Source organism: Frieseomelitta varia, unplaced genomic scaffold (assembly GCF_011392965.1).
Source record: "Frieseomelitta varia isolate USP_RPSP 00005682 unplaced genomic scaffold, Fvar_1.2 scaffold_886, whole genome shotgun sequence".
Classification (NCBI taxonomy): Eukaryota; Metazoa; Arthropoda; class Insecta; order Hymenoptera; family Apidae; genus Frieseomelitta; species Frieseomelitta varia.
The window spans coordinates 855,431-881,215 of NW_025110685.1; the positions used below are offsets into that span (position 1 = coordinate 855,431).

At 49.3% G+C, this 25,785-nt stretch overlaps 1 protein-coding gene across 1 annotated transcript in view; it reads left to right on the top strand.

Annotated features, from left to right (window-relative positions):
* Positions 1-21,063, top strand: part of LOC122537119 (LIM domain only protein 3-like) — a 33,938-nt gene extending 12,875 nt beyond the window's left edge. Inside the window, exons 3-6 of the mRNA XM_043670081.1 lie at positions 8,910-9,021; positions 9,336-9,599; positions 17,796-18,036; positions 18,884-21,063. Coding sequence (XP_043526016.1) covers positions 8,933-9,021; positions 9,336-9,599; positions 17,796-18,036; positions 18,884-19,039 — 750 coding nt within the window. The 5' untranslated portion in view covers positions 8,910-8,932 and the 3' untranslated portion in view covers positions 19,040-21,063. The remainder of the gene's footprint in view (positions 1-8,909; positions 9,022-9,335; positions 9,600-17,795; positions 18,037-18,883) is intronic.
* Positions 21,064-25,785: the final 4,722 nt, after the last annotated feature.

Sequence of the window (25,785 nt, forward strand, 5' to 3'; positions counted from 1 at the left end):
ATGTCGCGTAATAGATTTCTGAAAAATCTATTAAAAACTTGCCCCGTGCGAGTCGCTTGAATCAAAGAGCCGGGCGATTTAAAGCGGTTTCGGGAGGAAAGGGACGGGGATAACCGTTAGCCGCAGCTTTCTCCCCGGATTAACCGAGACTTCCGCTTCCGATGGTCTCGTGTACGTGCCGCGTCCACGCGGAGCGGCTGTTTGGCAGCGTATTCGAGGAGGCGGCGACGCTGCAGACGCTCGGCATCGTCGTCGACGTCACGCGTACACTAGCGAGGTGAAGGAACCAACGAAAGAGAAAGAGAAAGAGAGAGAGAGAGAGAGAGAGAGAGAGAGAGAGAGACTCGTCGTTCGAGAGACGGTCCCTCGGAATCGGTGTTATACCGGTGGCTGTTTTATTGCGAGATTTGCGGCGTGGCCTCTCCGTGTAACAAGACTTACTGAGATCTTAATAGAATCTGAGACCACCCCCTCTCAGCGAGTCCCGTAGCACGGAGTAACGCCGTCTTCGGCTACAGGCTCCGTAGCCTTCGTTTCCTAACTCTCTCTCCATCCTTCTCTCTCCCCCTCTTGCTCCTCATCTTTCTCTTTCGCTCGTCTCCCCCGTCTTCACCCTTCCCTCGGGCCTCTCTTTCCATCGTGCAGAGCCTCTCCTCTTTCCGCCAGAAAGAGTCGTTGCCGCTGTCCCTCTTCGGTGGCTCGGGCTTTCTTTCGCTGAAGAAGGACGGCGCTAGAATGGAGTTGACCCCGACGCTGCATCCCTCTATCAGGAAAAGGGGTGCTTATTCTAAGCGTATATAAGAGAGGGGCAGGAGAATGCCCGGGGTGGGCTGTAGGGTGATTTATGAATATTGCCTACCGAGAAAAGTGTATCGCGCCGCGCCGCGTCGATTTTACCTCGCCTCGGCTCCGAAGGACTTTGAAACGCGTACGCCAACTTTCTTCCATAACATTCTCGTCGTTCCGATTAGCGGGAGCCGGCGAAATGGAAAAGGGGGCAGGATTTTCGAGAGGGATACCTCTCGATATATACCGATCCCGCGATCGAAGAGTGCCCCATCTCTCTGTCGCTACGGTGATTTCGATCGTTTCGGTTCGCCACCTCTCCCATCGATCTCTTCCTTCACCGATCTGATATTCGATCTCGTCTCTGCTCGTCTCGACAAACGGACAGGAATGTCAAGTTTGGTTTCCGCGAAAACCAAATCACCGGCAATTGTTTAAACGAATAAACAGGAGAAGAATCCGCGTGTACGCGAGGAATTCGACGGCGATATTGGCCCCGAGGGCGATCGGCGAGATTGCGCAGACGCGATCGCTGTAAACCTCGGCTGGGTCGCGCCGCGCTATTCTTCACCGTACGACGTAATTAATTTTGCGTTTTATCGTGGCATCGACTATTAATTACAGGCGGCGAACGTGAGTGCAGCCGGCGACCGTGCCGCCATCGCGCCAAATGAATGGTCCTTCGGCCGACAATAGAGAAACCTTATTAATAAATATGCGCGGGGGTATATCTTGCTCGCGCAGCGCGATAATGGCGGTCGCGAAATTCGAAACACGCGTCTCTGTGTCATCCGGCCGGCCGCTCCGACCCACGTGAACGGAATATTCGGCCCGGGGCTGTTTTCTACCGCGGATATAAACGTGGCAAAAATAAACATTACACCGGTATACAGTCCGTTCGAGGGGTCGTACAGTCCCGCGTCCAATAATGGTGTACATCCACTCGAAAACGATTACCGTGATTGTTCTAGCGTACGAGGGCTGCTGTTTTCCGAATTTTCATTCCCTCCCTCCTCTTCCCTCCCTCCTATCCAGTGGTAATGAAAATTTTTCACCGTAGGATCCTTTCAATGTTGCAACGACCGACAGGGTCGGCAAGTTTTGTAAGAATTTGTAAAATGTGACTTTTTTGCCACGTATAAAAAAGGGACGATCAATACTCGTAAAAGGGGGGAGGGAGGAAAGGAATAAAAGTGTGAAATTTATTTAACAAATGAATTTTAACAAAGACACAGGTTAAAACTCGTTACAATGCACCTTTCTATGCGCGATCCACTGCTGAAAATTATATCGAGCTGGAATCTTGACGAGGAAAATGGCTACGACGTCACGAGTAAATAGATACGTGTGTACGCAGAGCAAAGAGTTACAGACGCCCACGGCCGTCGATGATTGCTCGGTAAAAAGCAATTTTATATTTTATACCTCGATTGAAATTTATCATATCGAATCTGGCAGGGGCAAAAATATAAGTTTAAATTGAATTCCCCGTTCTCCCCTATCTATGGCGACATCCACGTGCATCCGCCTACCATCCATCCCTGTATTCTTCGTATATCACCGAACAATTCTATTTCGCTTTTCTCCAGCTAACCTCAAGGCTGTCGCTTTCTTCGACATGTCGTCGTCGTCGTCGTCGTCGTCGTCGTCGTCGTCGTTCCACGGGCTAGCAACGGCGTTGCGCGAACATTGTTTCCTCGAGGATGGTTTAATGGGAGCCGCGTCAAGCGGTGAAACGTTTCGTATTGATGCGCGTTGTACATTTTCAGCGAGCGGGCGAAACTCGCTGCGGGGAGAAGGACTCGCGACGTTCGTGGAATTCAAAAGTCGGCGCACGGATATACCATTATCTCGATCTCGAACTCGTCGTCTTTTGGCACGATTCGCCTCCCCGTTTTTGATTCCAGTTCCTGCCATCGTTTACGACTCTTTCCCCGTTGATTAAACGGAGAAACGTTCGAATAAAACACGACGACGACGAGACGAAATTCCGCGGTTAATTCGCGGCGATAATCGTTAGCGTAGTTGCCGGCTAATTAGCGCGAGGCTTCGAAAATATCTGGACGCTGAGATACGACACAGAGCGAGGAAAAACAGAGCTGAAGAGAGATAGATTCGCGCCGGAGTACGAACGAGAGAGAGAAAGAGAGAGAGGTTAGAAGAATATTTTATAACGAGCTCTCTCGCTACGAAGACAGCAACGGCCGTACGGTTGCCAGCGCGTATAACGGTAAGATCGGGAGTAGATCTGTCTCCCCAGGAAGCTTGTTAGGCGTCGGCGAGCTCCGCTATCTTCTAATTGGCGATATAATGATTCTGAAGGATGGAATAGCATGGTCCCGAAGGGGCCGAGGAGCACCCTACTCCGTACCATCCCTTGTTAGGGGTGAAATTAAAATTTGGCTCTACCTATCTTCCTGCCTCTCTCCCCCTTCCATCTCTCTCTCTCTCTCTCTCTCTCTCTCTCTCTCTCTCTCTCTCTGCCATCCTCCGTCTTCCTCGGCCACTGTTCCGACTTCAGGCTTCTTCTCTTTTTTTCCCACTTCATTCACCTCTCGTTGCCTCGTCCTCCGTGTGTCTCCTCCCTGCGTCTCCTTCTCAACTTCGCCCTTTGGCTATCTCCTCTTCTTTCCACCCGGCTGGATTCGTTATGCGACCGCTGTGAAATTTATACGTCTTCCGAAGTGTATCCGGAGACGATGTGTTCGAACGCGAGATCGTGACAGGCATCGAGGACGCGTTTTTAAAAATGCGTTTTTCACAGGAGAAGCGTATTTCAATTCGTGTCTATTCGGACTAGCTTGCTTCGTCAAATTTCTGTAATCTTCGAAGATTTCGCGAACTAAAGGATATATCACTACCTTGTTGTTCTTCGTCAATTGTAATTGTAATTTTAACAGATGTATTAAAATAAAAGTCTCATCCTGCAAAGACGAAAAAAGTATTTTGCTATCCATTGTACAAATAGAAATGCGTCCGTGAGTTGGAGAGATGAAAATTCGAGCTTTAGAAAGGTTCGGTGCTCGAGCATCGAACCAACGCGATTGCATATTATTTCCTTCGTTCTCTTGCTTCTACCTAAGCGTCATCGAAAGATGAAGGAACGATCCGTGGTCGGGCGGCAAACGATCTTGTCTTGGGCGCGAATTTCCCAGAGAAGCCGGAGCTGAGCGAAATTTCTGGGTGGCGCGCGCGGCCATAATTGGGACGATTAAACGCGTCCTCCCGGGCGCGCTGGTTAATTGGACGAGTCGGTTCGAAAGTGCTGCCGTATCAGCCGGCGATTTCGTTTTATATCACCGGAAACTATGACCGGTGAAATCAACGCCGGGGCCGCCAGTAGTTAAGCGCCAATGCTTAATTAAACGTTAATCTGGCGCGCGCGCGCGACGTCGAACGAACGAACGAACGAACGAACGAAAGTGGCGGTACGTCGGGAATGGTGGTAGCTAGGTTGGGACTAGCGAAGAGGAACGCGCAAGGGCAGAGACGGGGCCGAGACGCGGGGGTGTGTGTAGCCGAAGCGAAATTAAGGCTCGCCGGTTGATTCGAATTCTCCTTGAGAAATTTCCTTTCCCCGAGAACGCCCTTCGTGCGCTCTCTAGTAGTTACTAAACTGGTCGTCTCAATTAGCGAAACTTGCAGCTACGTTACCGACTTCCAATTAGTCATAGGTTGCAAACTGTATCGCGCTTACTGGAGCGAGACTAATAACTTCTAGACCATGAAATATATGCATAGATACACGATGCAAATTAGTGGTACACGGCCGGGCGGACGTTTATGAAATACTTATGCCGAGGAAAAAATTTTCGGCCCCGCGTTGAATTAATGCCACTCGCTCGCCAAGTGATATCACAAGTCTCAATTAAGTGTACATACATGTATTTTCCTTTGCCCCGTCTCCGTCTTTTCCTCCTCTCACGAGCAAAGATTCGAGTAAACGCGCGCGCGATACAGAGCTTCTCCCGCGTGAAGGTTCAACGTTCCAAGACGCGAGACGAAACGAAACGAAACAACGAACGTATGTACGTACGTACGTACGCGCGTCTCCGGGATCCGGGAGAGCACGTTCGCGTGTTAGATCGAGTCGGTGCAAGTCGGTGGCGGTAGGTGCGCGTGCCCGACACATAGCCACACGTATTCACCGACGACCGTCGATCCTCGGCGAATTTACGAAGGCCCTTGTCGCGCGGCTGATAATTACAGGCCTGGTCTCAATTAGTAGAACTTACGTCGCTAGGGTCCAATTAGACGTAGGCTAGAAGCTACACCCTGTTTGCTCAAGTTTGCCGTACCTATGCACCACCGTCCGTCGGATGGGGTTGCTGACTGCCCGTCCTGTACCTACCAAGCCTGTTGAAGGTGTCTTTTTCCTACGCTAATGACTAATTAGCAGCCTCTCCACTTCACAGTATAATGACACGGGATACAGCCTTGAGCCGTCGGCTGGGATCATTATTAAACCCCGAAATTGCAGTCGTGCCTGCCGCCTCGTGTTATGCACCGCCTCGTGCCCTGTACTTTGCCCTCTATCCTGCGCTCTATTCCCTGCCCTGTTCAACGATGCCGGCGCCCGCGTACGACGCACCATGCTCGCTCCTCTCGCTCGCTACCCATGCTACTACCGTAGGCTCGATCCACCGCTCGAAGGACACGCGGCAAGATGCGGAACGTGACTCGACGAGGACGAGGGTGCGTTCTGATTTCGCCTCCCCCTTCGTACGCAACTTTCTCCTTTCCCCTCTTTTTTGTCTCCCCTTCTTTCTCCTCTCATCTCTGTTCGTTTCCCATTTTTATTTTTCCCTCCAACTGTTGTACGTTAGGTATATATCTCTCTCTCTCTTTATTCGCTCCGGTATCTCTTCCAATCTCTTCCAGAGATTCGAGTATCACGGAATAAGAAGTACCTGAGAGATTACTCGTCTAATTGCTTCGACGTTAGACGAACTAGCGCCAGAGATCCGAACTGGCGCGCCAGACTATTCTTAATTAATGCCTATCGATATTCCTGCATCTGTACACGATCGGACAAGATCCGAAACGAGACCGGCGAATATTCAACTCTCGACTCTTCTCAATTAATTTCGCGCACGGCGAAACGCGTATATTTCGAGCCGTACGATAGTCCATCGGCAACCCTCGGGATATTACACCATGTTCCATTCTCTCTCGCTTATTATTATACAACGGACAAATTTCGTTTCGTTTTCTCCGGGATAATACCGTTTCCACGGTGGCCGCGCGGCCGGACCCCCCTCCGCACTACATCAAAACCGTTTCTTCTTCCTTCTTCCAACGCCGCTTCTTTTACATTTATTTATTTCCTAAACGTCCGTCCCCGCTGGCTACTTTATATTTGACATTTTTATTAAACCCAGCCGGTAGCGACCCGGTCCGTGTCCGTAGTTGCGACAGCGCGCGTATCTCAGGGAACGGCGAGCGTTTTGGGGCGAGCGGGGAGGGGGACGGTGGCACGAGGCGCACGACCTCCGCTCGCCATATCCCATATTGCTGTTAGGGTAGTTTCGTAATCTCGCGAGGGTGTCTCCCTCTATATCGAGCGAATAAAAAGTCGCATCCGCCGCTTATTCGTCGATGGTCGACGCGCGTCCGGCTTCCGACCCCTGCGTCGCGCGGGCTCGCTCCATTTCTCCGGCCCGTGCCCACGAAAAAGACAGTCGGCGCGGAAACGACGACATGGGATCCTGTATCGCGCGTGCAGGACCACCAGCACGCCGCCTATCCTACCCACCGCGTCACGCTTCATAAATCAACTTTTCACTTTACGATCCCGCGCGGTCACCCTTGCAGCCGTTTCTTCTTTTCTTTTCTTTTCCTTTCCTTTTTTCTTTTTTTTTTTCTTTTTTTTTTTGTCGCGCTAGAACAATTTTCACCGGTATCGAGGCATCCCGCGGAGAGTTTTCTCACCCCCTGGCGCGGTCAGTCGGTTGCCGATACACTCATTGTGCATTGTCGCGAAATAATGGGACGGCAAATTGACAGGATTAATTCGATTTTATCTAACGCATCATCGGGCCCAGAGTTTCGATAACGGATGCGCGTGACAGAATTGGATATTACGCGCGCCCGACAAATAAACGTACAGCCAGGAAAAGTTCGATCGGCACGCGTTGCCCGCTTTGCGCTCAGAGACTTCCGTACTATTGACGCTACTGGGGTGCACACGTATATCGCGATCGAGAGCAGATCGTGTATGGATCCATGATCGCGACATCAATCGAACAGAGAGAGAGAGAGAGAGAAAGAGAGAAAAAGAGAGAGTCGTAAGAAATTAGAGAAAGAAAGAAGCGAAAAAACCGAGAGGAACAGAGAGAAAGAGAGAGAGAGAGAGAGAGAGAGAGAGAGAGAGAGGGAAAAATAAATCCGGAGAAAAAAATGGAGCACACAGATCGTTTGACGAATCACGAGGCGCCTCTTGGATACCAGCGTAGGTGGAGCGCGCTAAGAGGGGGGGCCAAGGGGATACGCGGCAGAGGGATGATGTTTTTTTCCTCCGCGGCGCCTCTTTAATTTGCCCTCCAATTAACGGACGGGGTCCTATTTGAAAAATACCTGCCACGAGGACTGGCAATTATACTCCTTCCTTTTTCCTTTTTTTTTTTTTTTTTTTTTTTTTTTGCGCCACGAGCGCGTTATTAGCGCTATCCGTCGTTCCTCTTGCTCCTCCTTCTCCCTCATCTCCCACACTCCTTTCCTCCACCTCTCTCTCTCTCTCTCTTTCTCTTCATCCCTCCAACTTCGCTTCTCCACCTCTTTCTTCTCCCTCTTCGCCAAGAGAGAGACAGAAAAGGAGAGAGAGAGAGAGAGAGAGACAATCGAGCTGTTTCTCTTCGTTCCCACCACATCCGCTCGCTCGCCTTTCACCCGCGCTCTCTGTCACCCTCGTTTTTTTTACACGCGTGTGGCCGCGTTCGCGTATCCGTATCCGCGCGCCGAACTTGTATGGGTGGTCGAAACCGGCGGGTGAGAGGGGTGGCATCGCGAGACGGCGGCGAGAAAGGGAAAGGAACGCTGGGACAAACTGTCGGGAAGAGGGAAACGAGAGACAGAGAAGTATAGGGAAGAGTGTGGAGAAGGTAGCACCAGCGGGAAGGGGGGTGGGTAAAGAAGGAAGAAGAAAGATAGAGAGGGCGGGGAGGGATGGAGTCGGGGGTGCTGGCGAGTTAGAGGAGTGGCGTTTATAACTCGTGCCCGGGTCTCCAAGCTTTGAGAAGGCCAATTAGCAGCATAAAGCTACAGCTCGGCCCCGGGGCCGAGGATGTTTGTATGTAATAATGGATTGTTACTCAAAGTATCCGGCTAATTAATTAAGCCCCCGCGCCTCGCCGTGCAGCCACTCACCATTTTAGCCGGCCGTCCTCCTTCCCTCGGATCGCCTTTAGAACGCGTTCGTTCGTTCCTTCCTGCGAATGTGGTTGTCCGTGTTTCTCTCTCCCTCTTTCTCTCTCTCTCTCTCTCTCTCTCTCTCTCTCTCTCCCTGTTCGCGTTGCTTTTCACCCTCGCCAGGCCAAATCGGTTTGAACGATCGATCCACCCTTCTCCGTGGATCTTTGAAACGCGGCCACCTAATGCTGCGCCGGCTCGTCTATCGGCCCAACTACCCCTCGCGCCCGTATCGACACTTTTTTATCGATCGAAATCTGAATCCTTCGCAAATTTTTCTGAAACCTGTGATGTGTGAAATTAATTTTTCCAGTTGTTCTTATTACATACTGTGTATTAATAAGAGATTTTTTTAAAGTTGAACAATAGAATCGATCCATCGAAAATCGCGAACACGAGAGATATGGCGCGCAACGTCGGACGTTTCAACAAAAGTGAATCAATCGTTGCGTTGTAGACGACGCGTAGTACTCGGTCGATGGAAACGATCGGACTTGTGCAGGTTTTCAACTTTAGAACAATATAAAAATTTGTGAAAATATTCGCGGGATAACATGTTTTTGTATAAAACGAACCGTAAGAAAAATCCTGCAAACTCTGGTTCGACTTTTAGCTTGATCGGTCGAACTTGTTTACGAACGCACAATGCTGGAGAGACACGATTCACGACATCGCGGATCTATTTAACGAAACAACGTTTTCGTTTCATGTTTCAGACGGCGTTCTAGCCGAAATCACGATGACGATGGACGTGAGCAAGTCGGAGCCGAGTAAAAATGGCGCGACGCAGCACGAGTGCGCTGGATGCGGGAAAGCGATCACGGAAAGGTAAAATGTCGATTAGTTTTCAACTGTTATTCAATTATTATTATCAAAAAAAAAAAAAAAAAAAAAAAAAAAAAAAAAAGAAGAAAGACACCAAAAAGAAAATATAAACAGATAAAACACGAAAGTGTGACAGACTAACGCATCACAATCACTTAAAAAAAAGAGGAAAGAAAAAAAAAGAAGAAAAAGAATTAAAGAAATTGCGTGATTGTCAGTAAAGAGGCAAGCCTCTTCCGGAAATCGCAGCGAAAGATCACTCTAGAGCACGATAGGCTACTGGTCGGTAAGAAGGAAAACTATGGTCGGTTCTTCAGGTATCTCCTCAAGGCCATGGACCTATTCTGGCACGAGGACTGTCTGAAGTGCGGGTGCTGCGACTGTAGGTTAGGAGAGGTCGGTTCTAGTCTGTTCACCAGGGCCAATCTTATCCTCTGCAAGCGGGACTACCTCAGGCTGTTCGGCAATCCGGGACACTGCGCGGCATGCAACAAACAGATACCACCGTTCGAGATGGTTATGAAGGCCAGATCGAACGTCTATCATTTGGACTGTTTCGCCTGTCAACAGTGTACACATCGGTAAGTTGTTGCACGAAAATCTTTCCATCCACTCTCGGTTTACGCAAAATTCCGTAAAAATGTCGTCGAGCGCGTTCGATCGCTCGTTTTTTCCCGCTCGGCTCCGTGGCTTTCGTTTACGTTTCTCATCTCGTCGAGATGAACGACGACGCGCGACGAAAGGGAACAAGGGGCTGCGAAAGCGCGCATGCAAAAGTAACAAAGACAGGGAACAGACTATTGGGGGTGAAGGAATGGTACAAGGGGGTGCAGAGAAATACAGGGGACGAAAAGAAAGAAGCGAGAACGCTGGTTTGCGAGAGGCACAGTCCGCTCGGGAGTTGCTTTACAGGTCAGTTGGGAAATCACCCTGTGCTCTATCCGTCGCGCGACCTCTTCCTCCGCTTGCGCCAGCATTCCATGCAACAGCAGGAGGTCAACTTCTCGTCGTATTATTCCCTGGCTGGGTGGTTCCGTCCACCCCCTCGCCTGGTACCGGCCCCCGAGACCAGTTATGTAATTATCCAGATACTGCTGACATTTTTGTATCATATTGCTCGACGCAGGCAGGCAGGTAGGCAGACTGAGACGACGCCGACTCTCTACTGAAACGTCGAACCGGAGGTTCGTGACTTCTTTTTTTTTTTTTTTATTCTCCCGATTGCATCGAGGTTGCGGCGGCGGTGGACAAAACGAGAACAAAATTCGTAGGTCGAACGAGTCGGCGACGTTCCTTTATGAGTTTCGATCGCGGAATCACTCGGGAGGAGGTATCCATTTCGTATCGCTTCGTTTATTGTTCGCTCTCCTCTCGTCTTTCGCGATCACCACCCTTCGCCTCGTCCTCGTCCTCGTCCTCGCCGTCGACGGTCATGTTTTATTAAAGTTCCGCAATTTGGCTCAAAGCGATCTTTCTGCCTCTCTCTCCCTTCCCACCGGGGTTGATCATCCGGTCTCTGCCATCTGACGCGTAAATTACAACGAACAGAGCGGCGAGTAATTTGCCCGGATGCGAAATTTTATTGCCGTTGGTAACGAGGCTCGAGTAATTTCGCGACTTTGCCGCCCATCGTCTCTGGCGGTCCGTGCCGCGATTCACCGTGCCTTCGACGTTCGCTGCGAATTGCAAACAAAGAGAACGTACGAATGGAAGCTCGAAGTGAAAGAGAGAAAGAGAGGAAAGTCTCTCGCGAGCCACGAGACGCGCAGCAGCCGCGGCAAGAAATCGCGGCAGATAGAAACTGGAAGAGGCAGACGAAGCTGAAACGAGAACGAGATAGCGGAGATAGGGGAGAGGAAAAGAATAAGCTCTCGATGGAAGCGGGACGGTCAATGTAAAACGGTGAAACTATGGGACCGTGGCGAGACACAATGCCGGCTTATTGACGAGACGAGAAAGGTTTCGAGGGTAGCAAAAGTCGGGCTGGTCTCTAGCAGCGGTCTCTGGCTGGTATATCTCAGGCTTGGCGCGAAAGAGAGAAAGCTACGCGGGGCGAAGAGGAGCGGAGAGGTCGAGAAGAACGGCGCGCGCGAGAAACGAGAGAGAGAAGGAACGAAACGGAACAGGAGAATGTAGTTTGGAGCCAATAACAGTGGCTCGTCCAGGCGTGCGACAAACGTTGTACAGCTTCTCAAACAATGCGAACAAAAGAGCATCAATTTTACGTTTTTATCGCGTGGCATTGTCTGTCTTCGACAATGGGCCGAGCGGGCAGCGACGGAGCCGCACGCGCGCGCTCGCCGCGCTCTGCCCAAAGCAGTGTCGCGTTCATCGCGGTTCAACCGACTTCAACGGAATCAACGAAAACCTGCCATTGTCCCCGTGATTCACCCCCCCCCCCTGCCCCCTCGTGTCAGAGAGTGTGTTGCACACCAGTCGCGTTCTTGCGGTTCGTTGCGAGCTTTTTCGCTGGGAACCCTCGGTAACCAATAGCCTCCGCGATTGCTCGTTTTCGCGGTGCCATTCGTTTCGAAACGAATCGCGGGTTTCCAACCTAATTTCGATGGCAGCTTCGCAGTCCGCGGGGCCGTAGTCGTTGGAGCGATGCTCGTTCACGATAGAACGAAATACGATAATAACGGCCAAAAGTTTCGATTTGCATTTCGTTCTTAAGTTTAATGACGGCCGCTATATTGCAAAACGGCAGACACGTTCGTTTCGTGTTCACGATGCAGTGCAAACATTCTGAGCAGGGAAATCGCTATTGTTAGTGGATCTATATATTTGACGGGTGGCCAATATCCAAACTTCTGGCTAGGCGAGGTAACGCGTGTTCTCGATATTCGTGCAATTCGTAATTTCTATATCTTCGATGTCGGACGAACCATCTCGTTGTTCCTTCGTTCGATACTCCCGGTACGACGGGATATTTTAAACAAATGGCCTCCGTGTATATCCGAGAGAATGCAAGACCTACAAACTGTCTTTCACTTTAACCAAACGAGATTGCCGACGATTAGATTTCATTGGTAATTTAGCGTACCGCCAATCCCGCCAATTATTCTCGTTTGATCGAAGCCCCAAACGTTCCGTGGCCCGGATCGAAACGATTCCGGGCGTTCTCGGTTGGATTTAGATATTTCCCGGTGGTAGGGGTGGAGAAACTGTGTGTGAGCAAAAGAGAGACAGAGAGAGAGAGAGAGAGAGAGAGAGAGAGAGAGGGTGGATCGTTTCCAATTATTTCGTCGGTAAAAAACGAGCGGGTGAACTCGAGGAGGGCAATTATACGCGGGGCGCCGCGACGTGTAACGCGACGACTTAGAGTTTGCAATTAAACAGCAACAATTACACGGGGTAACTTTAGACTGTAATAACACAGAATAAAGGGTTGCCGGTGGCGGTGCCTAGCCTACCATCCTCCTGGTTAGAGGATGATTTACCGATCCAATTAGATATCTCTCTCTCTCTCTCTCTCTCTCTTTCTCTCTCTCCTCGTGCCCTGTACCAACACGCGGACAATCTACTTGCACTCGTGCGCGCGCGAGTAGAGGCAGCGTTCCACTTACGCGCGTTTGTTCGGCGGGCGCGTGAACGAATACGGGAGGAGAATACGCGTCCCCTCTCGACGTTTCTTCGATCCTCTCTCGAGAAGACGTCCGGTCAAATTTAACGACCGCCCAATTAATGCCCTCGCCTCGAACTACAAAATTGCAGCTCGCCTCGTTGGCGTCGCTAATTCGACGTTGGCCGGTTGTTCGCGTTCCGTGAATTGCGCCGTATCGAATCGCCCGATCGAGCAGCCACAGTCCCAGTTCCGAAAAATTGAAATCACCGTCGTTTCGAAAATTGTCTCGTCTCCGACGAGAACAATGATCGTAAACTACGCGTACGGAGCGGACATGTTGATACGATGTCGCGCAGAAGACGGTCCGTCTCCAACGCGTCACTGACGGTTAAATTAATACTACTAGAGACACTGAAACGGACGTGAGAGCCTGTTTTATTGAAACGTGCGTAGGTATAACCGCGGTTGAATACGATTATTAGCTAAAACTACCGTCGCCTTACGATCCTTCCACGGTCATCCGTGTGATACGCATTTCCAACCAGTTAAACTCGATGTCCGATCCTTGGATTTTACATTTGTACCCGGTATCGATTGAACCACTCCGTTGCCCGACGAAAAAGACCACAAGAAACGAGATAAAGCGAGGAAAAGGGAAGAAGATTCGAAAAACCTGTACTTATAGCATGAGCACGCCATTAATCGTGCGCGGTGCGGTTGTTCGAGCTGATACGCTTAATTTGCCTGGCAACGCCTTGCAGCTGGACGAGAGAGAGAGAGAGAGAGAGAGAGAAAGAAAGAAAGAAAGAGAGCTGTTTAATCCTCTTTTCTGCGCCGAGGAAACTCGTCCCGTCGCGCGGCAGACGCGCAAATTAAACCGGTAACGCTGGCACGGGTCCTCGGCGCGCGATCGCGACACTGCGACGCCGCGCGTATGCAAATTTTATTCAAGAAACCCGTGTGTCCCTTCAAAAGAAACAGATTCGCAGAGCGCAGCGGCGAACCGGTGAATGTTTTATTTCGCTGGGCGTTCGCTGCCGTCCGCTGTGTGCGCCGGGATCGGGACGCCCCGTGGAACGTTACAACTGCATCGAACACTGTACCGTAAAGCCGGCCGTCTAATGGGGTCACGCATTGGCACTGGTTACGTTATTTATTTACGCGATAGCTAGCTTCCGGGGCTCTGCTCGTCCGTTTCCCACCGGCAGCCGGACGTGCCCGATTTTTCTTGAATCCTCGTGCGTCCAGAGCATCCTTCTGGCTTCCGCGACTGCTCCGGCGACCCTCGTTAAACATTCAGCCGTGTAGCGATCTGAGAGACTCTTCTCCCCTCTCCTCTCCCCGATTGAAATTTTCCACGCGAGACGGACTACCAAGATCACCTCGTGTCTTTGCGTCTGGATCGCTCTATATCGATTCTCCTCTGCTCTCGGCACCGCGTGTAAGCTTAATATTTTAAGTGGTTTGTTGTTACGGTTCACCGTTGCCCCTGCTGGACTTGGCTTTGTCTCAAAGACCGTTCCCAATGCAACGTTGAAGATTTATTGAGAGGACGCGTGTCTCTTTAGCTACGATAAGCATTCTGTTATTTGGCGCTTTTATCACTTTTTCTCACTCTCTTTGACTATGTTGGGGATTTGTGATTTCTCGCTTGGTTTCGTCTCAGAGATCGACGCAACGTTGAAAATTTGCATTTGTTTGCAAAGTTTTACATTGATTTACAAATTTTGTAGTCCAAGGTTATTTGAAAGTCATGTCATAAATGTATCATAAATACGTGTCGTATAGTAATGTATTTTTTCGTGAGCTATGTGGAAGAGAGAAGAAAAAAATACGCATTTGCCAGTGGCCTCGAAAAAACATTGAAAAATGATATTTTTAAAAAGAACAGTTCTTCCAACCATCCAAAGTTACGTCAGGAACGATTTTCTTGCGACTTTTATTAATAGAGAAGATATTTTCGCGTAAGAAACCCTTCGCATATTTTCTCTTTTTTCTTCGATCGTTCGTTGAAACCCTTCGCACGCAACTAGGAGAATCAAATCGAACATTCTTACGTAACTTTACTATTGCAGAAGAGGAGGGTGTATATTTTATTCTGCCTTTTTTTCTTTCCCCCTCTTCTCAAAGATACAGACTGCTGTCACGCACAGGTTTGGCCATTTGTCGAACCGTGTCATACGCGCGGGCGTAACGTCTGTGTAATAATAACGCGGACAATTAGCAGCTAGGAGGATTAAACAGTGCGTCGAAAACGCTAGATTCTAGATGAAAGCGGAAAATCAGCGAGTGTCGCGCAGAGCGGTATTGTGCCGCGACAGACAGCTGCACCGGTCGCGAGAATTAGAGGAATGGGATTTACGCGGTATTATTCGCGCGATCATAATAGACGCTGTGGAACGAGTGTACTCATGCAACAGTATAATTCCGGGCGGGATCGTAGTTATGTGAATATCTGCTTCGATCCAGGCTCCGCGGAGGTACCCGGCTGAAAGAATGTGACGCGAATCCGTTGTCGTACTTGTCGCCTCGCATTCACGGCATATTACTACAGAAAGAGCACGTGCACGAGAATTTTAATATCGTCAAGTAGTATTCAAACTCTCTCTCGAACGGTATTGCTGACCCATAAAAGTCAAATCGACTCTCCGTATCCGTGATAGACTACGCGTTTAATCGCGTCTCGGATAGACGGAGATTTTTGATCCCGAATTTGAGCTCGAATGCAAGGAACACGATCCAGAGGATACTCGAGAGTTGCGTTTTCCCTGCAACAAATCGATCATTTGATCAGTTGACCAGGTCGTTCTTTAATCACGAACATGCACGATCGTTGGATTAGTAGCTCGTCGTGATAACAGGTCACATGAAACATTGATCTGCCACGAATCAGAAGCAGAACGGATCCAGGACACAGAGCGATCCAGATTCAAAGGCGTTGCTCGCCGTTCGGTAAATGTGATAACTGTTTGGTTACCAGACAGCCAAATTTAACTTGTCGTCCGACTTGGTAATCTCCCGGATGTACATGTTACATTTATACATTATACGTTGAAACATTATAGGATAGATTTATACATTATAGAATCTGGTTTCCTAATTTTCGCGATATCGTCGACGTTTCTAATTAAAGAACGAATTAATTAATTGATTAACCAATCTTGTCTCGACGCCGCGACGTTTACCAGTAAGCGAGGATGCGCCGGGATTAACACGAGAAGTATATGAATTAAATAGACAGCCGAATGCTTGCAGAATTTTTTCATACTTTTAGGAGCAACGTGCCGATAAATCTCGTTTTCTAGAGTAAACGTAGAGTAATCGAGGATGTCAGAATCACGTGTCCGGTCAGTAAGATTGAAAATTTCATGAAAAGAGCGAACATAATCGTACAGAAAGCGTACGAAATAAGTAGCCGAGAGGCAACACCTTGAAAGTAGGAAGTAAGCCCGCAACGAGAGACGATCTCGTGTGGCGCAAGCCAGAAACCAGCAGGTGACGATCAGCTGAATACCATGTAGAGAGGAACGCGAGGAAGAGCTATAGAAGTGACAGACAGCCCAGCGAGAGAGAGAGAGAGAGAGAGAGAGAGAGAGAGAGAGAAAGAGTGTGTGTGTGTGTGTGAGATAGAGAAAGGGAGGGGTGGTGGAGGTGGATCAGAGTACAGCGTCATTTAGCAGACGACGCGTATAATGGGGGAAACGAGCGAAACCCGGTATAAGCTGTGCTCGTCGGGAATGGCCGCGCGCAACGCGATAATTCTATTTGCCGTACGATTATGAGAGTATCTACCTCGAACCAGACTCTGCTGCTCTCGTATTTCGCTCTCGTATTTCCTACCGGGATCAAAGCGGATGTGAGACCACTCGCGGACAGAAGCCCGATAATAATTATTTGTCCGACACGTTGCGATACGCTCGTTATCCACCGCTCTCCCCCTGCCACCCTCTGTCATTGTTCCTCCCTCTTTCCCCCTTCCCACAGTTTTTATTTTTATATCTTTTTTTTTTTTGTAGTCCCTCTTTTCGTTTTTTTTGTTTCTCCTCCCTCTCTTTCTCTCTGTCTCTCGCCCCCTCCCATTGTGACGATCAACCGATTATCGACGAGCTATATACCGGCTACGCGAACGAAAGAATCGGTATACACCGCTATTTTTGTACCGACGCTTTCGATCCGCGTTTTTCTCGCCGAATAATGCCAGATTTACCTGTTGTTAATTGGTAGCAGTTGTCAAAGAGGTCACCAAAGAGAATGGCGAATAAGAGACCATAGAAATTGAGAAGACCTGCGCGAAACACGCATCAGAGAATCGGATAAATAGTTTCGTTTATTTAGCAGAATCAGACAAATTTATAAAACAACTTCAACGAATTTATGACACAAGTCCCGAGTTTCTCCACAGAATTTCCAGAAAATATAAACCTTCCTCTTTTAAAGCGGGATTTCCTGTGAACATTAACTAGTACCAACACACGCTCTGATAAAACGAAGAAACGTGTTTCTTTTTTCCTGTAACATTTGAATATCTCTGTCACTCCAAAAATCATATTCCCTAAACTAAAAGGTACAATTATTTCTGAGTACTGTCTAACCCTTCAAGTTATTATCTGATTACACTCGTAGGTTTCGGCTTGAAAGAAACAGGAAATTGCAATCTTACCAAATATGAATTTAAACTTTCAATTTTAATTCTTCCAATTGAAAGTTCATAAATAACAAATTACGTATAATGCTTTACATCTGACATAATGTAACGTATTATAAAATGTGTAACTGATATCAATTTACCAAAGGCGAAGAAGAAAATTGTAAGGTAAAGGTTAGTTGTTCAGTTGCAGCGAATGTTCGAAGCGATAGATAGAAAGCGCGTAACGTCGTAAGAGAACGCCAAAGGGAAATGGTAGATAATCGAACCACGGATTTTCTCATAAAAATGAGAATCAGCTTGCCAATATGATTGGCCGAAGTGGAGGAGTCTCTGACGCGCGGAGACGGCGCGCGTCTGACCTTTACGAGAAATTCTACTTTTAGCTGGCTGACGGATCTCGCAAACGTAACAGGTGACGAGAGCGAGAGAGAGAGAGAGAGAGAAAGCGAGAGAGAGAACGGGTGCCACCGCGCGGGAGATCTCGCGAGAGATCGTGGTCTGATTGCGAGTGAGAGATTGGCGACGCCTATATAACACAGTAGCACTGTGGTTTTATCATTGCAGGTTTTGCGTGGGCGATCGGTTCTATCTGTGCGAGAACAAAATCCTGTGCGAGTTCGACTACGAGGAGAGGCTCGCGTTCGCCAATATGTCAGTACAAACACCGGCCACGCTGGCGTACATCAAAAGGCAACTGCCGCCAGCGCCGACGCCGCCTGGCCAGAACATGCATCCGGGTCACAATCCGCTGCAACCTCATCAGGGACTTGGCCAGTCGGTGGGTCAACATAATCATGTGTCGAACGTAAGTTAAGAGAGGATCGGTTACCGTTTGAAGCACGGGTTGTTTCACGCACGCGTGCGTAAAAGCATCGACGCCTTAGTCGTTCGTATGTCAGCGGCCAGGCCTGACGACAGGCGGAGAGGTCGGCCATGTTTTAATTGGAAACGCTGCACGCCGGAAGCTTTCGTCGCGCGATCGGTCTCGTTCCCTGACCCGAGGGACCAGCGAACGTACGATCCGTGCTTTGCTCCGATATCCTTTCTGTCCAGTTTGTTGTTTTTCGACTTTGTGCTCGTCGTGGCAAACGGGAGGACGACGCGCGAAATTCCCGTGCTTTCGATCGTCTTTACGGTTCTCAGATAACGGGTCCTTTTTTTTTTTTTTTTCTTTGGAAATTTTTCTTTTCGAAACTGCGATGAGTTTTACACGCGAAAGATTGTACGGAAGATGTAGTGCGAAAGGGACGAAAAGCAAAAGTATGAATTGATAGAAATTCTGCAGTTATTTTAGAAAAATATACACATGTCATGTCATGTATATTTTTATTTTGTGTTTTTGTAAAACAGTTAAATTTCTATTCTTTCTATTGGCTAATTAATTGTCCAGCTACGAATAGTAAATTATTTTCATACCCTATCTGTTTTACATAATTACAGCGTTTGTGATAACATTTGCAGAGTATAATAATGTTTCATCAAACTTCTAATTTTTCTACATTCCATTAATAAAAAATTTAAATCCAGCCTGACAACTTAATTTCAAATCCATCGCTTTGATCGACACAACGATCAATCCAATTTATAGCACGAAAGCCAAGAGAAGATTAACGTCCTTGGTTCTCACCGGAAACGATCATTTTGTAACGCAGGGACAGATGTCGGGGAGCACGCCGATGGTGAACGGGACAGCCATAGGCGTCGGTGGACCCAGAGCACCGGGTGACATGAACAACAACGGGCTATCGGGGCCAGCCCTCGGACCGGTGAAGCCACCGCCGATGTCTATGCAAGCTCCGACCAGCTGAAACGAGGTGTCACCCCCCCTGAAGAAGCTCAGATGTCTCAGCGGTTATTGAGGCTATTGACGCTGACCGACGAGACGAACGGGAGACACGGATAGGACGGAGAGATATACGGACGGAGAGATTAAAACGTCGTGACGAAAGTGAACGCGAGAAACCTGAGTGATAGACAGAGAAGGAGAGAGCGAGAGCGAGAGAGAGAGAGACGGATGCGGAGGGGGGAGGGTTGGGAGAAAACGGAGGTCGTTCGTGGCGAGAAACAGAAACGGGAGGAGAAACGAGAGAGGACGATGTTCGCGAAGCATCTCGAGGATACTTCGAATATCGGACGATCGGATGCTTCCGTTTCTCTCCTCGGGCAAGAATTCTCGCTCGGAGGTGGGGGAGTAATCACTGTGATCGCGAATTATATGAATAAATTTATGGAAATGGCTAACGGATAGAAACTGCACACGGGGACGTCGTGTGGACATCGTGATGACCGCGTACAGCGTCTTGTAATATACGGTACAACACGTAACACGATAAAGAATAGACGATTTATGTAAGATACGTTTCTAGCGCGGTGAGGAACGATTAGAGGCGCGTGAAGCGAAAGGGTGCAAGGTGTGACAGAGTGAGAGAGAGAGAGAGAGAGAGCTGGAGCGAATGGCGCAGAGTTATCCTGTAAATATCTGTATCTGTCGACTCTGCAATTACCGAAAGACTATCAGTATACGCAGACCAATCGATGAATAATTTTCACGGTTTCCTCGCGATTCGTCGGGATTCGACGTTCGAACGGCCGATCCGAGAAGACGAGTTCCCGGCAGAGTGGTGGAAGGGAGTCGTCGTCATAGATTTGTTCGTAAGTTACTGTTTGTTGTTTCTTTGTTTCTTTTTTCATTTTTTATTTTTTTGTTTCAATCTTGTCGTCGGCTCTAGTCCGTGATCCGACTTGGCAGAACGAAACGGCCAAAGTTGCAACCGAGAGACACAGCGCCGTTCTGTTCGAGCAAAATCTGGATGTGGCGCGAATGCGACGAATCCCGAGACGAATTTCCCCCAAAATCTCGGTATACGAGGCGCGAGCAAGGGCGTACACGATGGCTGATACCAAAGATTAACGATGTAAGTTTCGATGCCCCTCGGGAGAGCGAGTCAACGTCTCGAATTCCGAATATTCCTCGCTCGGTGATAATGTAGCCGCGACGGTTTGCACGGCGGCTTCGCCGAGCATCGCGAATGAATGCGCGTTTAACGCGGCCTGCGATCGAGAGCTTGCGAGACCGGGGGGCTTAGTCGCGGCTTTACGCTTTAACGCCAAAAGACGAGCGGAAAAACGGTCCGGGCGATGAGAAAAAAAAAAAAAAAAACAAAAAGGAGCGAAGATGGAAGGAAGCTGAGGAGGAGCAGGAGAAGAAACAAGAGGGAGAATCAGGTAAAACGGCGAACATCGATATCAAAATATGGCTGAAAATCCGATAACCGTTGCGTGCGCTGATAAACGATCCGTTTTGAATCACCGAAACGCGCCACGATCGCGATTCGGCTGACCCCGTGTGTGTTTCCACGGACGACGAGTTTCATCGCCCCTCTGTTGAACAGACTCGGATGGGACGTCAACAGTCGACGACGATCGTTCGATCAGAACGGGTCACGCGGGTCGATCCGAAGAGTCGCGCTGATTCCACACAGGACACAACAATTCGAAACCACCAGATCGATTAAGTACAAAGAGAGGTTACGGCGAGGAGAATGTGCTGCGAAGCGGGCGTAAGGAGCAGAACAACTCGCGGGAGCGAAGAGGACGTAGGGTGAAGTAAGGACGAATACCTACACGAGTGTTACGCGCTCCGATACGCGCGACGCGAGCCGAACACACTTTCCTCTCGTTTTTCTTTCTTTCTCTCTTTCTTTTCTTCTTCTTTTTTCTTCTTCATCCATCTGTATATAAATATCATTTATTAGCGCACTATTAATATATTTACCGCCTCTGTAGGGGCTCCTATTACTACCGAGAAAATATAACATTCTTATAAATACAAGCAAGCAGTGAGTTTCAAGCGTGTCTTCATTTCTCGTTTCTTTCCAGGAGCGGCCAGTTTCTTAGAACGCCGAGCATTATACACAACGCCCGGTCCTCCTGTTTACTCCTCTATTTATGGCCTTTTCCACGCGCGACGTTCGCTTCATCCCTCTCCTCCTGTCCAATCTGTTTCTCTTCGACGAGAAATCGCGGCACGCCGTGAGAAGAAATCCACTGATTTGTGCGGGCCGTATTGTCCGCGCGATATACAGCAAGGCAAAGGCGGCCAGGAGGCGAGAGACGGGACAGAGCCGAGGGTTGGGATGGCTGGAACGAAGGAAAGGGGTGAGAGTGAAACAGGCAAGGGGGAGGCAACGCGATTTCCCTAATGCCTTCCAGCCCACGGAGTTGAATGTTATTATGCACGGTGAAGACTTTATAATAGGACGTTGAAACTCTTTAAAACTCGCGGAGAGCGGATCCTCTAGCCCCCGCCGCTTCGTTGCGCTGTCCCTCGTTGGGCAAAAGGGCTCGTCACTTCTCCGACACTCGAACGATTTTCCTCGTTACACTCAAAAATTGAGAGGCACGGCCCGCGCCGTTCGCCGCCTTAGAGTTCGACGAACCTCGAAACGATTTCTTTCTATCGGGCGAATCGCGTGGATCATCTTCCATCGCTGTCCGAGCATTGGCATATCTTTTTCACACGAAGAAAACATTGTTTTTCCCTTCTGTGCATATGTTATTTTTATCAACTTTGGTAACAGCGTGTAGAAAATATTCTCCTTCGCAAGTATTATTTAACACACGTGATATTACGTTACGTTTTTAATTAACGAGATACCTGCGGACGTTTTCGTTGCAAGTTATGTTAGTGAGAAACGAACACGAAGTTTCTCCTATGAAAAAAAAAAAAAGGAAAAAACGGGAAAAGAAACAAATTTTACATGTTTAAAAACGTAGTTAAACAGCAAAACCCTGAGAGCCCAATGAGACGATTTGCATCGCAATCTCTCGCGTCGAATTAATCGATCAGCTCATAAGCAGAAGGTGACACGAGTCGCCGATCGTCGGTGACGCTTTCCGGCCAGCCTCAACACCCCTCCTCACCCGCTTTTGTCGCTTGATCGCATTAATCACGCGGCCGCGCGGTGGGTAACCACCGCTTGGTGGTAGGAGAAAGAAAAACAGAACCCCTTAAAATAATCTGGCCCGAAATGAAATCAGCCAAGGCAATTTCCAGCCCCTGGTAGCCAACGGTGATGTTAACAGCGCCGGCGGTTTTATCCATCCACTCTCTCCGGTGCCATCCCTGATTCGAGCGCGGTGCAACCGACAAATGACGACGCGGCAACCCCCTCGCGGCGGCCCACGGAATTAAAGATCCCGAGATAAGAGTGTCATCCTTCGCTATGCATTATGTGTTCGGCAAAAAGCTCTGGGTCCACCCTCCCCCTCTCCCCGAGCTATCCTAACGCTCTGCGTCGTCTCGTTCTCGCTCGGTTTCGCGCATCTTCTCACTGTTCCCCCTTCCCCTCCCCCTCTTTTCCCTGCCACCGTCTTTTTCTATCTCCTCTCAATTTCCTCTCTGTCCGTTCTCTCTTCCTTTCTCTTACCGAGCTTCGTCTTTCCTCTTCACTCCTCTTCCACGTTCGTCGACTCTGTTTCGCCCGAAGAAGATTCCAATTAATCTCCCTCGTACTTTTTCCACTCCCCACTTGCCGCCCGCGATGTTACGCGATGTGAAAGTTTCGCTTTATTCCACCGCAACAGCAACTCTCGTCGGCGGGAACCACGTTTCACCACGTTGGGCACGACGTATCGGTAAGTTTCGATCGAATTATCAACGTTCAGCAAAGCCGATTTGCGCGCATCGACTGCCGAGTATCAATGTGTCGCGTGACGCAGCAGGATCGAGCGGCGAGATTACCCGTAAGTGTCGGAGATTTCTCGGCTGGATGAAGCACGTTTTCATTTTCTTCACAGGCGAGTTCTTGAGGTTGTCAAATTTGCGACGTTCCGTAGACAAAAGAGGAAGAGAGACTAGAGGCACGATCATTAATAGAGCGCGAAATTCGATGGTTATGCGCTGACTAGGTCTCGTGATCAGTAGCGAGGTAACAAATATTTCTCGTCAGCGACTTTGTCATCGCGGTTGGATCTGTCTATCGCGAACGACGCCGAGCGAAACTCAGCCACCATTCGTTTCGCCATTCCGATAGCCAACGATTCGTCCTCTTTCTTGCCCGTTTAGCGACCCTGTACAGCCCCGATAACGGGTATCGATGCACTCGAACAATCCCTCCTATCTCGGCCAAGTGTGTTTTTATTTCCTGTTAATTGATTTTTTACACTCCGATACACCCTGACGAGGCTGCTCCTTTATGATGCGCCGCGCGTTTTGTCGCGTATCCATGGAAATGGTCCCGCAGCATCGGCAGCTACGATATTAACGGGGTTGATACCAAGAGGGAAAAGGGTTCGAGACTAATTGAAATCGCGATGTTCCCGTACTTTGGTCGCGACGTGCTTTCTTTCCTCTTTGTTTCTTTTTTCTTTTTCTCTTCCTCGCAACAGCCAGGGATGAAAAAAAAGACGAAGGATGAGGGGAAGGATAAAGAGAGATAGAAATCGGAGCTGTTCGCGCGCGAGGGTGAGAGTTCAGCGACTTCTTTTCTTGCCGGGACAAGCAAACTGGCTAGTCCACTTTCATACACGGGAACATATAAAATCCCTTTTCACGAAACACCCCTCGTAAACTTTCCTTCTTACGCGTTCCGCTATCTTCGTATCGCCATTCAGCTTCCCTGTCCCTGTGCCGAAAACTCGCACGCGTCCGCGCGTGCACGTTCGCGTTACACGTGCGCGAGTGTGTACGTGACGTTACCACCGACACGGTTGCGAACGTTGGCGAAGTAGATTTTTCCGCACCTCGATATGATTAATATCCCTGCGAGATAGGAGGGTGTCGGTGGGGTGAACGAAGATAGAGGGGGTGGAAAAGTTGAAGGTAAACTGGAACGAAGAAAGAAGTCGGAACGGAAGTAGGGAGGAAAGAAAGAAAGAAAGAAAGAAAAAAAAGAGAGAAAAAGAAAGAGAGAGAGAGAGTGAGAGAGGGTGGGAGCAGAAGGAAGAAACGAGGGGGAAAAAAAAGAGAAGGATGACGGAGGGTGAAGGTAGCCGAGGTAAAAGGGAACGGTTATGGGCCTGGTGGTCGCTTGCCGTACAGCAAATCCCCGTCAACCGCATTCAATTACGATGTTATCGCGAATACAGATGACGGTTATTTCCTTCGGTACACCCTATACGTAACGTTCGCGATGCGGCGCGACGCAGGGCGACGCCAACGTCGCTTCTCCGTCCAAAGTTAAGGCAGTATATCGTGTAATGGTGGGTTGGCCGGTCGCCTGTGTGATTGCTTTAGGATGCGCGCCGACAATACACCGGGATAAAGCGACTCCGATTTCGACCAACGACAGTTACGCGCGCCATCCTTCCTCGCCCCCGACTCCCGTTCACCCGATATTACCTCGTTATTCCTCCTCTGGTCACCCTTTCCCAACGAATTTCCACTTTGTTCCCATTCGATTCTTTCATCGTCATTTTTTTTTCGTCAGACAAGGAGATTTTGCAGACAATACGAAAACGCGAATGATTGAAACTTTCGACGCGCGATCGATCGTTGATCGCACGAGCCGAGCGAGTCGATCAACCGGAAGCTGCTGAGGATCCACTGCTCGGAAGAATGGGAGGCGAATCGTGGCGCGAGTCGTGGCAGCCGACCTCCTTCGGAACCGCGTACCGCGTCACTTTTCGGTACACGGTTTGTCGAGCACGACGACACCGAGGGCCACCCTCCGCGTTTTCGAGCGATAAAACCTGAAATACGAGCGCGCATGCCGGTCGAACTTCTATTCGCCTCGAACCGAGAAAGGATGTCCGGATCATAACACGGCGCGCTCCCGTGCGCCCCGTTGCTTCCGTGAGTTACTTTGCACGCCGCTTTCAAAAGGAATCAACCCAGCCTCGCCATCTTGCCGGCTCTTCATTCTTCAACCCTCTCCTCTCTAAAGGTAGAGTTTCCCATTGGCGATCATCAAACGCGTATGCATGCGTGTATCCGTAGCGAATGCAACGTTTGAGAATCCTGGAGATTCTTCGTTTGATCAACAAAATCTCTCGCCGTGTCAAAAATCGTCGTCTGAGCTGAAAGAGATAAATCGTAATGTCGCCTTTAGCAAAAGCAAAATGAATGACAGGAGAGAGCAAACGAGACACAATCGGGGTAAATGATTTAGCTGCTGATCGCGTTTGGTGGCTGTCGCGTTGCTCTGAACTCTTCCTCAGCCACGAACGATCCGCTTATTTTATCGGTTACGGGTGAACGGTGGCGAGAACGCGGTTAAGACGTCGTTCTCGAGTCACGGTTCTGTTCACGGCTGCCACCGTGGCGCCTCTAGCCTCCTTCTTCCTCTTCTTGCTCGCAACCCCCGCTAAATATACGCTTATACATTATTCGCCAGTTACGTCGCGGCGGCGAGCAAATAATTCGGCCGCGGGCACCACGGAAGATCAATAAATTGTATTACATAAATAACGATCGCGCGTGGCGTCGATGTTATCCCGCAATACGTTAGAATGAACTATCTTGCGCCGAATTGCGGATGATACCCGTGATCTGTGGCGCCTGACTCGGCCAACTGCCTCCGTTGCCAGGAATTATAGTACACCGACACTCTTC